The sequence below is a fragment of the Anguilla anguilla genome, chromosome 1 (genome assembly GCF_013347855.1).
Source record: "Anguilla anguilla isolate fAngAng1 chromosome 1, fAngAng1.pri, whole genome shotgun sequence".
Classification (NCBI taxonomy): Eukaryota; Metazoa; Chordata; class Actinopteri; order Anguilliformes; family Anguillidae; genus Anguilla; species Anguilla anguilla.
The window spans coordinates 16,600,765-16,618,605 of NC_049201.1; the positions used below are offsets into that span (position 1 = coordinate 16,600,765).

A 17,841-nucleotide genomic window follows, 5' to 3' on the forward strand; every position below is an offset into this window, starting at 1 on the left:
AACACTAATTAGGCAGTATCATCAGCATGCATTGCCTTGACCACTATTTTGGAAACAGTTTGTGACATCATATTGGGATTTCCCTCAAATATGGACCAGCTTGCAGATGAGTACCATTACTTAAAAATGCTTTCAAAAAGATTCCAACTGTACTTTTCATGTGTACACAGTGCAGGGTTTAATTGCTTACACAGTAACAGATACAAGCTTACAAGATTGTTATGTTTTTCTTATAGCCATGTAACTGACATAGAGCTCACAATGGGCAAGTGGAAATGCTTTTTATCAACTCACATAACTTTTAATGTGGGTAGTGAGTTGCCACTTTCGTCCATAGGAAGCAATGACTTTTGGGAGAGGGCTAATACTGATATAACTTGTGAAATCAGGGACAAAGAATTTAAATACTAATCACAAAGCAGACGAGTTAACTTTTTCATTTCGTGTAGTGTGGCTCAAAGCATGAGTCATTGATAGCGTGATACCAGACCACAAGCAGAGAGAGCCAAACATACTGTATATGTATGAAGTGGGTAATAGTCTATGTCCTATCCAAGCAATGGCGGTCCAAAGATTGTTGACTGAATCTAATGTATGTCACACTATTTTCTCCATACTGTCCTCAGCTTGGTATTTTCTATATTGTATCCCGGATATGAATAAAATCGTTTGCTGCAGACTGTACTTTAAGTCAATGTATTCAGTATGCGGCTGCCCCCATGTGGTGGCCCAATGTTTAGGTGTATGTCGACCGGTTTTGTGAAAGGCGTCCGCATCTATGCAAACTTGTAATATATCTGAAATAAAAATTTATATTAATGAGGCGATTGCATTTAATACAAATATAACATCTTAGTTGTGAACTTACAAACAATTTTAGGTTATAGGCTTTTTCGCAACACCCACATGCTTTAGCATATTTGTCAAGTTTGTGACATATTATAGCCTACCCGCCCCATTATTTTTTTCTTCTTCTTCATTTATTACGCACACATACCCACACAAACCAACAAGAGTGCATCTTCAGGAAGCCCTACTAGAAGCTGCGTGCATTCACAGGCGAAGCACTTAGAAGTTAGATGGTTCACACACCCTGCCCCTCTACGTCATCACGCCTGTTTGTTCTCGGCTACAATTTCACTTCCTGAGAATTTACAGGTAACTTGTCGACGCACACCTGAGAAACAAAAAGGGTTAAATTGTTTACTTCACATTTCTAACGAAGGGAAACCCCTAAAACGGTGGTGATTTTGGTGTCGTGAGAAACTCGGCCTTATTTGTTTTAAAACGAGAAGTTGAACTACGGAACGGTAGGTTATTAGAAGGGCGTTTGTAAGTGATTTTAACTGGTGTGTACCGATTCGTTTTGTTACACGTTTTAATGTAATATTCGCATTGTGATCGATGTCGTTTGCCTATTTTGTTTTTATTTTTAAGAAAGGGAAATACGTTCGTACGTCCCTACTGAAAATATTCATTAGATTGTAATCAAGTAGCCAAAAACAATCATAAACAAGCCATTATTAAATCATTCGTAATTTGTACCCTACTTCATTTGTGACACGACCAGGTAGTTATAGCTTCTGGTAATTTTTGTAATCCTCAATGGTTTGTCTGTCTGTTTTTTTTGTTTGTTTGTTTGTTTTTTTAAAAAAAAAACAGGAACCCAAGGGAGAAGTTTGAAGAAGGGGTCTGTAAAGTTCGTTTGCTTTAGGATGACTTCTTTTCGGATCGGATTGCTATTGGGCTCTTCGCTGTTGCTCCACACTTTGTGCATGGTGCGCGCCCAGGCCGATTCCTTCGGGGAACAATGTTTGGAGAGCTTCAAAAAGGGGAAAGAAGGCTTTGTTCTGGATACAGATGATTCTGTGAAAGAAGGGGCCGTGTTCATTGCTTCCCCAACTGTCCATCGGATGAAAGACTGCGTGCGCTCTTGCTGCAAAGATCCCACATGTAATTTAGCTTTGATGGAAGATGGGGAGGAAGAAGGCTTGATCAAAGCTTGCTTTCTATTCAGTTGTCTGTACAAGAAAAAATATGTTTGCAAGTTTGTGAAGAAAAAAGGCTTCAATAATTATATCTTAAGCTCTGTTTTCGATCATTACCTAGAACGTCCACATACCATTCCCAGTAAGTCGTTTTTTATTTACTGTATTTGCCTAATCTCCGATTATATGTAAACTAACCCATGCCTTGGCCTACCTTTAGAACTGACGTCATTACATGTACGGACGCATAATGCTGTTCATTGATAAGGAGTTTTAGGGGAACCCTTTTAAAATGGAGCCCTACAATCTACATAGTTAAAAAATATATATATATATATATCGTGAACAGTATAGATACCAAGAATTATCTTTGTTGAAGTTGCATAGTGAAGTACATCATGTTCGCGATGAGATCGTAATGGTTGGAGACTGAGGGAGAAATTCTACGCGGCCTATCAGATGTAGGCTAGGTGGACAAGTCATAGCTCCAAAAATCAATAGTCGTCGATTCGTTGTTTACGTGCCGTCGGACACATTTTTACATGTACCAATGTATCTGGCGTATGGCACATGCAAATAAGCAGCGGGTTTGACTTATTGCCGAAGAGCACGTGATCTGTGTGCTCTTTTGGGGAGTGCGAATCCATTTGGCCTGGAGCGCAGAATCCTCGTGCAAGTCCAGACACGTTAAATTTCATTAAATGTCATTTTCGCAGTTTGAAATTTCATTTTTCTTCCTCTTTCGTTTACTTTCATATTTGATCGTTCGTATCCCCCATGGTAACGATGTTTTATGGCAAGTGAACGGTTACGCAGTTCTGTGATTACTGGCAGTTATTTTCCATTGTGTAATTCCAGTTGTATTGCCTGCACGACCACATTTTCCTCTGGAGGACAACGGTTCTCCTTGAAGAGAGCAGGGAAGGTCCAATCAGAATTGAGAATTTACATGGTTTGTCTGGGCTGTCATATGGAGAGCTTGCTTATACCTCAGTATTATAAACAGAAATGGAAGCTGAAAATAAGGTGCTCAAGTTACTACAACATTTGTTGACTTGTTACCTGTAATCCAGACAGTGTGCAGTTCTTCTTGCCTTGTTTGAGGTGGTTGCTAAGGGCTTTCCTATTCTCAGGGAAAAATAAGTGACTACATGTGCATATACTTTTTTGAATTTCTGTTTTGAAATCGGGAAAGGAAACCATGTTTATATGAACAAGGAGTGTGATTGCAGTTTGCCTTCTCACAGGTGATGATGATGATGATAAACCTCCGGTCGCTAACGCAGGGCAGGACAGGGTGGTCCAGCCTCAGGAATCAGTGACATTGGATGGCATTGAGAGTAAAGATGACAAGAAGATTGACAGTTATGTGTGGCGCCTGGTCAAAGGGAGTACCTGGGCTGTCATAGAGGTCGGTATAAGGGATGGAGCATGGGCATGGTCACCAATATGGTTCACACTGGTTCTTCTGTAAAAAGCTACTCTGGCTTGCATTCACAAATGATACTTGGTTGTTTGAACAATATTTTTTGCTGATTCTGACAAATAGAGCTTATCATTTTCTGAAAAAAGACTATTGACTTCTTTTAGTTCTGTGGGAGAAATGGGATTTGTGTTTCCTCCACCATGTCATTCAGCTGTTTGCTGCTTTTTTTTAAATTCAAGGCTTTATTTTTAGCATTTTAGCATAACATCTATTTGATGCTAATGTTCCACAGTGAGAGAATTCCAGAGTTGTTTGTTCCTGAAAAGTCATACAACAAAATTGTGTACTACATGATTGGTAAAAATGTAAATGGGTTTTGTTTTCTTTCCTTCTTCCCTAGAAAACAAACTTTGCAGACCAAGTTATAGTATCCAATCTGTCTTCTGGGGTTTACAAGTTTCAGCTGACCGTCACTGACACTGCTGGTCAGTCAGACACTGCAGAGGTCACTATCCTGGTCCTTACCCCTGAGCAGTCTGAGGGTAAGTATTTACTCTCATGAGAAATTTGGCTGAATTTACCTGAAGGGTACTTGGATATTTGGTCATTTTTCTGCAATGGTAAACTCGATCCACAGTGACCAGTTGAAACGGTTTGCTTTCATAGCGGAAAATCTGTCCCAAAATTCAGTTCAAGCCCTGTGAAGTGTGACATGAATTCCTTTTACTTCAGCAGAGCTATGCATGTCATTTACTGATCCTTCCCAAACTGTCAGCAAAATTGTGGGGGCTATACCGTTATACTTTTTATTAACAAAAATATGTAGCTAAAACAAATCCGTTTTTTTTTTTCTTGCATTCCTTGTCATTCCACTGTCAATGTCACCAGTTTTCCTTTTTTTTTTAATCCACACCAGCAAATGGTGTTGCCAACAGCAACAGGCCCACAGTCTTGTGAACATCCATTTCATGAGGTGGAAATACTTTCAGCTCAATATTAAATCTCATGAGTCAGTTATGTACAACATTTTGGCCTTGTCTGGAAAAGTATTCCAGGTTTCATTGCTTAATTTCTTCATGTCAGATAAGTTCAGTCAAGCAGCTCTCTGCACTCTAGTGCCAAATCAAAAGTGATTTGGAAAGTCCTAAGGAATTTTCACTTGACTTATTTTCACTTGTCATAACTTATTGTTAACTCAAATGGACAACAGTTATATTAGGGCCTTACAATAGTGTGAAAAGTTAATTGACTTTGACTTTTGGCAAACCATTTAATACAAATAGCAATGTCCAAATAGCAATGTCCTGTTGATGTGCCTTGTCCTGCATTGTCCGGCTTGATGGAATGGCTATCTGGGCTGTGTGTCTCAGAAATGTCTAAATCAGCTCTTCAAATCAGCTGTACCAGCTATCTGGATTTTGGGAGCCTAAAAAAGTTCATGCGTATCTGGCTCTCGGTCAAAACTTTTGTCTTAACAAAAAAGGTTGGCTCGTGAATGGAGGAAAATGACCTGATCTGGTAACAAAGTCTTGCACATGCTGTTATGGAGAATACATCCTGCCCTATGTGCTGAGGCCAGATTGGGCCTTTTCTTTTGTTTTCTCTATTTCCAATGATATTGACCACAGGTTAGATATCCCACATAAATCAAAGATGAAATTAATTCCCAGTACATTCTAGGAGCATTTATGAGCACACAAAAAGAATCTCCGATGGCTAGTGGGTCACACAGTGGGTCTTGGGCAGTTCAGAGACTATTTCAAATTGTATTGTGGCCTGCTACAATAGAAATGTATTCATGTTGAGTGTGCTTCCTTTGGTGCTCTTGTTCCATAAGCCCTCTTTGGGTTTGGTTTCATATTCTTTGCTAAAGATGATAAGCAGTGCTTATAACAGGAGCCATATTAACGTCAACATTAATAATAAAATGTCCTGAAAAATGTAACATTGGCACTGTTGTGAAACACCAGTATTACAGTTTTTTTCCTCAGACTCCGGTTAGATCTTGATAAATCTTTAAAAAAAAAAAAAAAAACTCAGCAATTCGCACACAGAAGTGGTAGTTGACATTAGTTGGATTCTCAGAGATTTGTTTGCAGAAGTGTGAAATATATGATACATGCCTTCTCTTGCTGTTCAACCACTTCCCTTTGTCTCACATGATATGTGCCTATAGGAGCATTATTCCCTGGTAAACTAGAACAGCTGCAGAGTTCGTTGTGCATGCTACAAAACAGAGATTTATGGTAATTTATTTGAGTCTGCTTTTTCCTGACTGTGCACAGGGCTTGACAATGCCACCTGCCTGACCAGTGTTTTCTCAGAGCGTTGGGCCAGTCATTTTTGTTTTAGTGCCCTGATCTGCAAGTTGGAAAAGAAATACCTGAAATATATTTTTTTTGACTGTGAAATGGGGAAATGCTGTGTTCGTGATTAAGCATGCAGAATGCTGACGGTTTGGTGGCACTAGACACGCAACTTTTTGTTGGTGCAGTTTCGCTCCGAGTGTGTTCACAGTGGTTCTCTGTGGTTGCCCACAAGGGCACTGTGCTCTAAATTGAGAAATGACGCAAATTCCAGTAACACACACAAAAAGCTATAACGAACCAATGGGAACGTACTGAAAGAGAAGAAATATACATACATTTCTTTTATTGATAAGCAGTTGAAAAATTGAAAAAAGTTAAATGAAAATGAACTGTGTATTACTAGTTGTTTGTGTCTGAATTATAATTTAGACATGCCTGAATGAGAATACTAAATTGGCAGCATCAAAACCTAGTGATTTGCAAATGAGCCAGTAGTTTCAGTGTGCGAGCCAGTAACTTTGAAAAACCACTGGCCCTGATGGCCAGTGGACAATTGACCTGACTGCAGCTTGCATTCCATTTCTTCAGTGATTTCAAATGTCTGCCAGTAGACCTGTTTTCACCTAGATGTTGGGATTTGTTTGTAAATTAAGGGTTATCCCAAAATTTGGGCCGTTGATTGGATTTCAGATTTTTGCCATTCTTGTATAAGACCTGACATAGGTCTAAAGGAAGGGTATTTTCTATATTGGAGATTGTCAGTTCTTTAGAATATTATCGTCACATTGGGATTCATGGGATTCAAGTGTGCTTGTATACTGCACTATAGCGGAACAGTATAGCTGAAACGTTTGCCGATAAAAATTCTCTGGGTGCAAAACATTCTCATAGAAACCAGTAGAATTACTGAGCCTGGGTTGTTGAAGTGACTGCATACTTTCAGGACTGGTTTCAAATTGTATTTGTTGCAATGAAGCGCTCATCGGTAAATCCGTCATTTCTCGGCCTCTTAACTGCTTCAAATACTTTGAATGTGGTATGGCATGCATACGGGTGTTCATCAACACTTTTTCTGTTTTTGGAAGCATTCCAAAGACCAAGCTGACTTATCCACTATAAAAAGTTTCTATTGCTTAGTTTAAACCATCCTGTTGAGACTACTGGTGCAAAATCTTAAACTGTCCAAATCAGCATTTTATTATGTTGAAAATCTTGCAGTTCACCTTTGAACCTACCTAATTGAAGATCATATTTGTGTCATAGCCACCCACAGATGAAAATTGTCTGGATCTCCTTTGACTATATGGTGTAATTAAATGCCACAATATTTTGTTTGTCAACATGCACTTCTCTCTCATTGGGAGCACCGTGTTGATAGTTTTTTTTTTTTAACAATAGGTTCTTTAAGGGTCTGTTTGTGAATCACCAAAAGGAGTTTCACAGAAAAGTAATACATTGTAGTGTACATTTTTTCAAATGCAGTTTATCTCTAATGGATGTTTGCAACACGTATGTCTGAAGGTCAGGAAATCAGCTCTCAGGCTTGCACCTGTGTAATATATATAGCACAGGCCACAAGAATTAGGCTACCTGTGGTTTGTTTAATAAAAACTTCTGGTAGAGAAGAATTCAGTTAATATGTACGTATTTAATGAGTAACACACCAATGTATAAACATTTCTAAAGTTTTCTACTTACAATAACACAAAGATTAGTTTTACTTACAAAAAAAAAAGAAAGAAAGAAAAAAGAATCTTACACACGACTTTCCTCGAAATAGCCTCCTTTGGATTTAATTACAATTAAACTAATTATTGGACATCTATCCAATCATTTTGCAAAGTGGGAGGTAGAGAGGTAATGATATTGAGTGAAATCTTATCTACCTTAAGTTTTATTAAAACCTCAGGTAGCCCAATGCCATTAGTCTTTAGTGCAAGTAAAATAGGCACTAAGGTTGCAGGAAATATGGCAAAGAAGGCGTTAGTTAGATGTGCGGGGCTAATTAGCATATTGTAGAAAGGTTATTCCCAGTGATACATTGCAAAGGAGCATAAGATTCCCAGGTGCTGTGTTTCTATACACTCAGGAGGGTCCAACTGATGGGCTGTAATGTTAACATGTGTTGTCTAGCAAAAGAAACTGTTGTAAAACTGCACCACAACTACAGGTAGCCTTATACTTTTGGCCTGTACTGTGTGACATGAGCACACTCACAGGAACGCACACACACGCAGGCACACGGATACAAATGCGCACACACACACTCACAGTGTACAGGGTTAAAGTATTAGGCGACCTGTGAGTAACCAGTTTCCCTGACTACAGTGAAATGGCGACTATGATCTGCTGGTCTAAAAGGATGTGTATCTGTGAAAAAGCCCTTGCTATGTGCTGTTAGGAAGAAGAAAAGACTCCAATAGGGCAAGCATCGTCAAAGCTGGACCAAGAAAGATGGAGCCCACTGGAGTATTTTCTTGTTAAAAGGACGTAGCAAGGGCTTTTTCTTTTCTTTTTTTTTTTGCAGACCCGCAGATCATAGTCAGACCATAGTTTCACTGTAGTCTGGGAAACTGGTGGCCTAATACTTTTGGCCTGTACTGTGTGTATGTGCGTATATGTGTGTGTGTATGTTTGTATGTACGGGCATATACATGTATAATACATAATACATTCATATATAAAGTTTAATGCTTGGCTAAACAGGAGGTTTTCACTTAATTGCATTATTTTGCTGTCCAGTATGCTCTCTTTAATCAAAACAAACACAAACATCAGTGGGCTATCATGATTGTAATTCACTGTGAGGATACTGGACTAAAGCATATTCCTCTCCAACAAATCCTAGCGATGCAGGGAGCCATCTCAACACAGTTCCTCTTCAAAATAGTGCTGTGATCATGCAGTTACAGATTGCCTCAGCACTGGGGGAAAAAGTGGACTGGGGGGGAAAAAAAAACAGTTCCTGCAGCAGATTCCCCTGGTTATTATCGGTAATGTTGCCTTTAAGAATTTTCCATTTAAAATCTTACCTATAATGGTTTGTTGTTTTGCTTGAGTCTGATTACAGCCTTTTAGACTTCAGTTTAAATGGTTTACTAGTGTTTAGATGTGTATATTGATCATCGTATTCACCTCTTACCGTAAACGACTGAATAAAAATGGTTGCATATATTATCCTGTATTTCAGCTGAAAGGTGTTCTTTTGGAGAGCTTCTATGCACAAACATGTGGTTACAATGGTTACTCAAAATAACTTCACTTAGAAACAGTCAAACCACTTGGTTTTTTCCTCTGGTGTAGCTCATTGCTTCAAAGAGGCACACAAGCTTCCTCTTCACAACGGTTCTCGGACGGGTATAGGATTATAAAATACCATAAGCTTCAACCTGGGGTTTCAATTTCAGCCCTCCTTTTGGGAAGGGGACTGCCTTGTTATTTCTTTTGTTATCTCTAGTAGTGTTACTGATTGAGACAGGGTTTTTTTGCATCAAAATGTGAATAGTCTAAGGTTTAAAACTATATAGGGGATATAGCGCTGAACGTCGAATCAGTCATTTCAGACAATGTTATTTTTAGATGCCAGCGTCTAATTTCATGGTCATTTGGCTATTCGGGATTAATAAGTGTTGGCTAGTGTAGGCAATGGCTGTAAAATTGTTGTCAGCTAGTGTCGACGCAAATTCACCTCATCATTTCCGATGTTGGGTGGGTGGAGTCAGCAAGGATTTATTGGGCTGATTCAGGAGGAAAAGCTGACTGGAGGTGCAATTGACAGTTCCAAGATTAAAAAAAAAGAGTCATCAATCCTCTGTCCTTCCTGTCGTTTCATTTGGCATTCTTGCGTAACTTCGTCTGAAATCAACAACCCTGTCGTTGTTGAACTGATGCATGTCCTCAGTGTTTACTGAAAGCAAAGGCGCACAGATTCATTGGTCAGCTCTTCACGGCCCATCACATTCTCTGTCCCTGCCGGTTCCCAGCCCATCCAGATATACTGCACATCTGAGATATCTGCACTGGTCCTGTGTGAATTTGTTTCAGGGTTCACCTTCAGAAAATTCTTATGTTCTAGATCTTCGGGTTCAAATAAAGGTGTGGCCATTTTAGATGGCGACTAATGACAACCGTTTCAGAGAAAAAAACAACTGAAATTATGAGTTTGAGTTTCCCCTTTGTTTTTTGGAAATATCTCTCTTCATCGTTTGGGAAAAGGTCCGCTGCATGTCTGTTTGCAACTGAGTAATATTGTCTAGAACTTCAAGTAAAAAAAAAAAAAAAAGTTTAACCAAAAGCATAATGGCTAGAGCGTATGGTAAAATTCTTGAATTGATAGAAGATGAGTAATGGCCACTCTGGTATCGTTATATGAAACCAAACATGTTCAGCAAAGTACTGAATTCCATGGTATCTACATCTACATTGTTTTAAAGATCACAAAGAGCTGAAAAGATTGTGCATGATAGGTTCTAAGTGGTGGCCATTTGAAAGTGCTTCCTGTCTCTTGAAGGTGAATGAACATTTAAGAATGTTATCAAGGTCGACCCTTTCAAATGGTGTGTTTTTAGTCTCTCTTTCGCTCCGTCATGTTTCCTCATGTTTTGTGACCAGTGATTGCCAGTGAGCAATGGCCAACTCATTGTTTAAGGCTTTTTGAAAGGGTTCTGGTGTTCTTTTGTGCCATTGGTTTAATTTAATGGCTAGCCTATAAACAATACCCAGGTGTAACTGAATAGAGACTTCTAAATGATATGGATTAGCCAAATCAACAGATTATTAATCCTGAACTTGTCTGAACTCGTATTTCTAAAACAGAACTGAGGGATACTCGCCATTCCCCAGTTAGTTTCAGCTTAAACAGGAAGTGGCTGTATCAGGTAGTCATCTTTTTTTTTACTCCTCCCACTCTTCGAAACTGGTTTGCCTAGTTTCAGGAGTGACTCGAGTTTCACAAACAAGGACAAGCGCATTCATGGCCTGATAGTGTTGCACAATACATCCACGTATAAAGTAACTGATGGAAAAAAACTGTCCCAGAATATCCTTTCATATAAAATCTCTGCATTCTTTCCAACATTGGCCGTTTCGTTTAGATCAAATAGTTCAAGCCTTACAATGTGGTCAGTCGCAACGCACTGTCCAGTTATTCATTAACGTGTCTTTTCTCTCTGCGTAGTCAGGAATCGTTTACTATAGAGCCAGGAAGGCCATGCCATTTGACTGTGTTTGACTTGAATTTGGTTCCTGCTGGCTGCTTTGTGGTTATGCTTAAGACTGAAAGAGCTCCAGGTCACAGTTCCAAGTTCGTTTAACACCGCCGCGGTAAAAACCTTTGATCTCTCAAGCAGGGATCTTGTGTGGGCCGTTGAAGGCTGGTGGAAACAAATTGCTCTTATTTTTATAATCCTTCCTGTATTCCAATAATTGCCAATGACCTAATCCTACACTGGAAATTTATATGTTTTGATTTTTAATATCTCTACTAGAAAGAAAGTTCCATTCCATATAATGCTGCATGTATCAACATTCAGTGTATTGACTGAATGAATTGAAATTGATTAATGTAGATCGCCAACACCTGTAAACTGATTGAAGGGAGGATTGATCCAGGGTCATATGTTTGCCTGTTTACATGTTGTCTTGTGAATGGTCAGTTTGCTATTTGCATATAATCAGTCTCCCAAGCGTGGCAGATTCCTGTTCTTGGAAAATCGACCATGGTTTTCTTGGAAATTGGTGTAACATTAAATTTAACATTTGAATTTTAGCTGGCATCCTTTACAAACAATGGCCTATCTGCATATAAGCAACTCATTTGCTTATGTGAGCGAATAGAATGACATCTTGTTTTAAAACCAGCTTGCTGGAACTTTCAAACCAATAGCTATGAGTCTGAGAAGTGTTATGAACGTATTCCATTATTATAGTCGTACGTATATATCCTTGAGAACCAAAATGAGTGGAACGATTTGATAGTGTCAAGTGCCTTTATGGCTTTTGCATTCAATATACCATGCTATCCAATTATATTTGTCTTTGATTAAACTTCTCTTATACATAAATGTGTCAGTGATGGGCATAACCTCTGAGCAGAGCTCCGTTGGCTGAAAGACGCTGTTGCTTCACCTGTATCTCTCACATGCCAGTGTTTGTGGACATGTCCACCTGTCCTAGCTGCAGTAGTCATGGACAGAGAAGGGCACAGAAAAGTACTGCAAACCAAGAGCCGTCAATGACAAGGCTGCATTTCAATGCATTCTGTAAACACAAGATCGGGTGAACATAACAAACATAACAAGCTGGGAGGATTTGAAATTCCACAGCTCCTCACTGCTGTCAGTGACATTCCGTGCATTTATTGCTCTTAAGTATAATTTGGATGAACGTGTTTGCATCTGAAACTGAAATCTATACAGAACATTTCTGTGTGTTGGTGTGTCTGGGAGCGCAGATTAGCACTGTTCAGAGACCTGCAGTCTGTCCATATTTCTGGATTTGTTAGGCCTGCTGCACCCTCTCCCATTCGTTCCTTAATGCCATCACATCTCTGGCACTGTATCTGTGTACAGTTGATTTGGAGGATATTCAACCAACATGAGCACCAGAGCTTGAAATTATAACGTGATCACCTATTGCACAGCAGTGAAATGGGAGCATAATTTGTTACTGCTGTAGTCTTTCACATTTCGGTGGTACTTTCTGCTCTTTCACAACACGCTGCATCAGAAGCTGAAGTTTTTCGTTGTATTATTTTTTAAAGTAATGGGGTGCATTGCAGCTGTGAATTCCCCAGTTTGTTAGCAGAAGCAGTGGGAGGGCCTGGAAGTTTCCTCGTTTATCATTCAGAGTGTGCACTTCCTCTCTTGAGGCGCAGAACCGCAGATGGTACCGCAAGCTCGATCGATCTCGCTCGACGGTAAGCGCAAGCGGTGATTTTTCACTCCAGTCGAATGCATCTGTTGATAATGTGTAGCCATCGCGTTAGAACCAAGCCCAGGGAGTTTCGCGTTTGTTCGGTTTTCCTGTTCTGTCACCAGTCTCATGAGCGTGTCTCCCCCCCCCCCCCCCCCAGATCACTGCTTGGCACCCAAGAAGGTGGGCCCCTGCCGTGGCTCCTTCCAACGCTGGCACTACAATGCTGTCACCGAGCGCTGCGAGGCGTTTGTGTTCGGTGGCTGCAAGGAGAACATGAACAATTACCTGAGTGAGGGGGAGTGCACCAAAGCCTGCGATGGGGTGTCAGGTACGAGGCGCCTCTAACCGCTTTGCCCAAGAAGGACATTTGCACATTTTCTCCATTGCAAATTTCACAAGCGTTTACTTGAAAGCTAAGCTTTCGGTCAAGGGCCTTCGTTAGAGCTTAAATACACACACGTGCACAAAACGTTTACACCTATCATCGTGCCTATGAGGGGAGGGTCACTCATTATGGAAAACAGCTGAGGTAATCAGCTTCATACTAGACATCTCAGGTCCGGTATTACCTGTAATTCAAAAATCTTTATTTTGAAGTGCCCTTGTGATATGATGTTAAAACGTCTAGAAGTTTTAACAAAAGAATTGGTGAACACAAGCAGTACTGGATGAAAATATGAGAACTATCCTGTCGCTGTCATTTCAGCGAATGCTCCCATAGTGTCTCTTCTCTCTGTTTCTTGGGTATAGAGGCTATGCATCTACATAGTCTACATTTGGACACAAAACTCAGAGGGAATTATTTTCAATCTTTACTCCTGATACTCTACAGCCCAGAGGTCTCAATGACAAATTTGATATGAAAGTGAAATTGAAGTGGTTTTGTACCTCCTTCTCTATTTTAGAAAATAGACAATCCTGCTATCATGATGGCCCTACCTGATATCCCTTTCAGGTTGTCCACTTGTTTTTTAGAGGAGAAAAGAGTTTTTCGATGATGTTTTCATTTTTGTCATTGTTGGTGTTTACTGTTGTTCATGTGGAATTTTAAATGTGAATCTGTATGTTTTCTTAACAAATGTGAGTCACTTTGAAACGTAATGAGAAAATAAAATCTAAATGGGGGGGGGCCTTAATATGAATCTGATTACCACAGCTGTTTTCCATAATGAGTGACCCACCCCTCGTAGGCACGATAGTAAGTTATACATTTTTGCGCACCTGCGTGTTTTTAAGTGCTGACGAAGCTCTCAAATAAACGCTTGTGAAATGCGTGTCCTCCTTGAATTTATTGTTTTGCCTTCAGCACTTTTTCTGAACATTTCTGAGTGTGCTGTAGTTCTCCATCTACATACACTCTATGAACCAAGGTTTTTTTTTGGAGGGGCGGGGAGGGAGGTGGGGTGAACCTCACAGAAGTGTCGCTTAGCTGTAAGCAGCGATGTGAAGACTAGATGTGACATCATGACATTTTCTAACTGAAAACTTTGGTTTGCTTCTCCAGCAGTTACGCCTCCGGATATTTCTGGCAGAATGCTCCCCCATCCTGAAGGTGAGACATTACAGTGGCAGTCCTATTAACTGCCGGGGATGATGGATTTGCACTGGATCCGCTCCCCAGCGTCAGTGATCATTTATCGATTGAACATATCTTATTTCTGTTCGCCTTGTCTCAGCATAAATGTATCTGAAGACATTAATGCTAACATTAACGTATTCTATTTAATCATTTTAATAGTAGCTGTCCTGTCCAAAGCGATTTCCTTGGCTAACCCTTTACATTTATGCAGCTGTCTATGTAACCATCATTTCTATTGGATGTCCTTACTCAAGATATCCTTGGCCCCCCACCAGTTGTCTCCAGCTATAATTGTAGTTCCTTAATTGCTTAGCCACATTTCATTCCAGACTATGGCTGGGATCACTGCTGCTTTCCATGTTCCACTGCTGTACGAGAGTATTACAACTGTCTGTCTGTGTCAATGTCTGTTGTTTGTCTGTGTGTGTGTGTGTGCGCGTGTGTGCGCGTGTGTATATGTGTATGCGTGTGTTTCTGTGTGTGTGTGTCACACAGGGGAGGTGTGCGGTGCCGAATGTGGGTTGGACCAGTTCACTTGCTCCAATGGCTGCTGTATTGACAAAGCGCTGGAGTGTGACAAGACCCCGCAGTGCAGCGATGGGTCTGACGAGGATTCCTGTGTGAACAGTGAGGACAGCACACAGTTTATCCTGTTACACTGCCATGACCAGACTAAACCTTCCAGCCCTGTCCTCCATTCAGAAAAATAATGTGCTCAATGGACACATCAAGTAACTTAGCACACATCAAGTAACTGGGGCCTCAAAATGTCTAAGGCTGGAAATGCGTGGTTTTCATTTCATCACTGTTTTATTCAAAAGTGAAACTAAAGGCATTTTTTTCCTTCTCTTAGTGGATGAGAAATTCAGGATTCTGCTGGATATTCCTGTGGATGAACAGAAAGGTAGGTTTTGTCTCTGACACGGGTCCTGTAATTCCACCAATCTTTGGTTTGAGTCACAGAAACTCCTCCAGCTCTACCGGCTGCTGTCCTCAGTGTCCGTCTCTCTGGCTTTGCCCCACAGTCCGCTGCACTGAGCCCCCCAGGACCGGTCCCTGCCGGGCCAGCATGACCAAGTGGTACTACGACCCCTTGGAGAGGAAGTGCTTCCGCTTCAACTACGGCGGCTGCGATGGGAACGAGAACAAGTTTGAGGACGAGAATCCATGTTTGAAGGCCTGCAAATCTGTAACAGGTCCGGTCTGGTGCTCGTACACATTCTTTTTGGTAATATTCAGTACACATAAAGGACACGTTGGTAAACTGAAAACACGCTCTTCTGTATTTGTGGTTTATATTGCCGGTCAAACTCAGTGATGTAAGTAGGCGTGACTGAAAGGCTACACCTGGCTACTTTGAACACAGCAGTTGTGTAGGCCTGGCCATGATGTGCGATGTATCTGTGTGCAGAAAAGGACGTCTTTGCCAGGGGAGCCTTCGAATACCAGGAGGACCAGAAGAGTCAAGCAGGTGAGCAATTTTGCTTCTGTGTTTTTCTTTTGTGAAAACTCGATTATCTTCAGACTTGTAACTTTGTTTTTATTTATTTCATCTGTAACCCCCTAATTTCTTTTCTTCTATAATTTTCACAATGTCATAGAAAACGTCAGGATTGGCTGTAGTTGTACAAAGGGAAATGGCATAGGTGTTGCTGTGTGAAGTGTAGTAAACGCAGCCCGTTTGTTTGGTGTGTTGTTCAGGCACTGTCGCGATTGCTGTGCTGCTGGGCGTGGCCATCCTGATCTTGCTGGCGATCCTGGGCTACTGCTTCCTGAAGGGCAGGAAGGAGCAGCAGCGGTCCCAGCGCATGGCGGTCAATGGCTCCCAGGTGTCAACCATGGAGGATACGCAGCGCCTGGTGTACAACAGCACCACCAAGCCCATCTGAGCCCGTGTCCACTTCAGCAGAGTCCACTGCAGCACACTGTGTTGCTGAACAACAAGCAGCCAGAGACACACACGCATACACATACACACACATACACACACACACACAAACACGCGCGCACACATATGCGCAAACACACACACACACACACACACACACACACACACGTGCCCATACGCATACACATACGCACACATATATACACACACACACGTACGCATGCAAGCACGCGCGTGAATTCAGAGACAGCTGTACCTTTTAACATTTCTGCCTGCTTGCGTCTATAAATTTTGAACTTTTTAGGGAGAGGATTGAGAGACATTCTGTTTTTGTACAGACATATGGCAACATCACTCTGACGTGTAGAAGTACACGCATAAGAAATTTTCTAAATTTGTTTGCTACATGCTTGGCAGCATGGCAACGACAAGTCCTCCAAATACAAAGGAATGTGACCACTGATTATTGTTCTTCTTAATCCTGATGATTTTTGTCACAAAATCCCTTGATATAGAAAACCAGGTGGTTGACCATAAAATTTGTTCTCAGGGTGAAGCTGTCTCATGGGTAAAAACCTTCCAGTTCCGACATGGGTCAGTTTCGAATGATTCATGCAAATGGATTTCTAAATGCCGAATTAAAAGAACTACCAGCTTTAAGATTCGGCAACTACCAATTCATAATTTGTTTTTATTGCTTAAATTTAATCAGGTTATTTTTAATATAGTTTGTGTTGCTGAACAAAAGTGTAAATAATATCGTTTTGTCTAGTGGTTGAGGAAAGAGGAAAGTGTGATGTTTATTGGGTGTCTGTTGTAAAATAGATTTTCATTTAATGAGTGTTGGAAATGCATATACAAATGTAGTTGTGAATGAACCCTTGATGTTGGTGGGTTACATAGTTTATACTACTTAAACATAATGTGCTCATTCCAGCTAGCAGACTGCCAGAATTGTCTTAAAATGTTTGTATATAGTTTTTATATCCTCGTTTAGACATGCTACTTCAAAACATGAAACCCAACAGTTTAAAATTAATAAAAAGTATGTGACCGTATAAAACATGATTTGCGTGTTTGTGTAGACACTTGGAGTGAGTGCTTCCTGACCTTCATGCTTCGGTTTCTTGGAATCCAGGATGATTTCTGTCCAAATTATTCTCATCACTGAATTTTTGAAACCCTAGAGTTCAATGGAGTGTTCAGTTACAGTCCTTGCCCAGTGTTGGATTTAACCAAATTGTAAATGGCCAGAAATGCTGGTAGTATGTCATAAATGTCCCTGACATTTTTTTGAAAATGTTTTTTTGTTTTTTTTAACCTAATGTAAAAAGTGTTTGTCCTCTGAGTTACTAATTCTTATAATGGAAAATGTACGTGTATCATACTATAAAACACCAACTTGAAGAAATGTATGATTGTTTTATTTTTCCTTTCCAAAATGTAATATTTTAATAACTTCATATCAGTGTTATGAACAGCTTCCTTGATTATATTCTTTTTCGTTAATTTACTACAATATTTCTATTATCTTTTTGTCCTCCCCCTCAATGAACTCCACACCAAACATCACATTTTGGAGTAACTGGAAGATAAGACAGGGTTGGTTCAAGGTTGGTTTCTCCACCAGTAGGTGGCACCATTGCAAAACTTTTAACAAGGATTTCACAGGTATTTAAAATTAAGTAGGTCATTTTGTACTGATAGAAAAAAAGGCTCATGCCAATTTTGTCTTT

The 17,841-nt window shown here is 40.3% G+C and overlaps 1 protein-coding gene across 3 annotated transcripts; it reads left to right on the forward strand.

The window, feature by feature from the left end:
• Nucleotides 1-1,012: 1,012 nt before the first annotated feature.
• spint1a (serine peptidase inhibitor, Kunitz type 1 a) lies at nucleotides 1,013-17,518 on the forward strand. Of its 3 annotated transcripts, none has more exons than XM_035390449.1 (11): nucleotides 1,013-1,158; nucleotides 1,663-2,130; nucleotides 3,236-3,399; nucleotides 3,815-3,956; nucleotides 12,796-12,966; nucleotides 14,143-14,190; nucleotides 14,713-14,844; nucleotides 15,071-15,121; nucleotides 15,243-15,413; nucleotides 15,629-15,688; nucleotides 15,919-17,518. In XM_035390449.1, the coding sequence occupies exons 2-11, from the start codon at nucleotides 1,716-1,718 to the stop codon at nucleotides 16,104-16,106; spliced, it is 1,542 nt and encodes a 513-aa protein (XP_035246340.1). In that variant the 5' UTR covers nucleotides 1,013-1,158; nucleotides 1,663-1,715; the 3' UTR covers nucleotides 16,107-17,518. The 3 variants fall into 3 exon arrangements, with proteins under 3 accessions (XP_035246340.1, XP_035246331.1, XP_035246349.1); XM_035390440.1 differs by lacking the exon at nucleotides 1,013-1,158 and adding an exon at nucleotides 1,165-1,310; XM_035390458.1 differs by lacking the exon at nucleotides 1,013-1,158 and adding an exon at nucleotides 1,165-1,310 and having other exon boundaries at nucleotides 14,146-14,190.
• The last annotated feature ends 323 nt before the right edge of the window (nucleotides 17,519-17,841 follow it).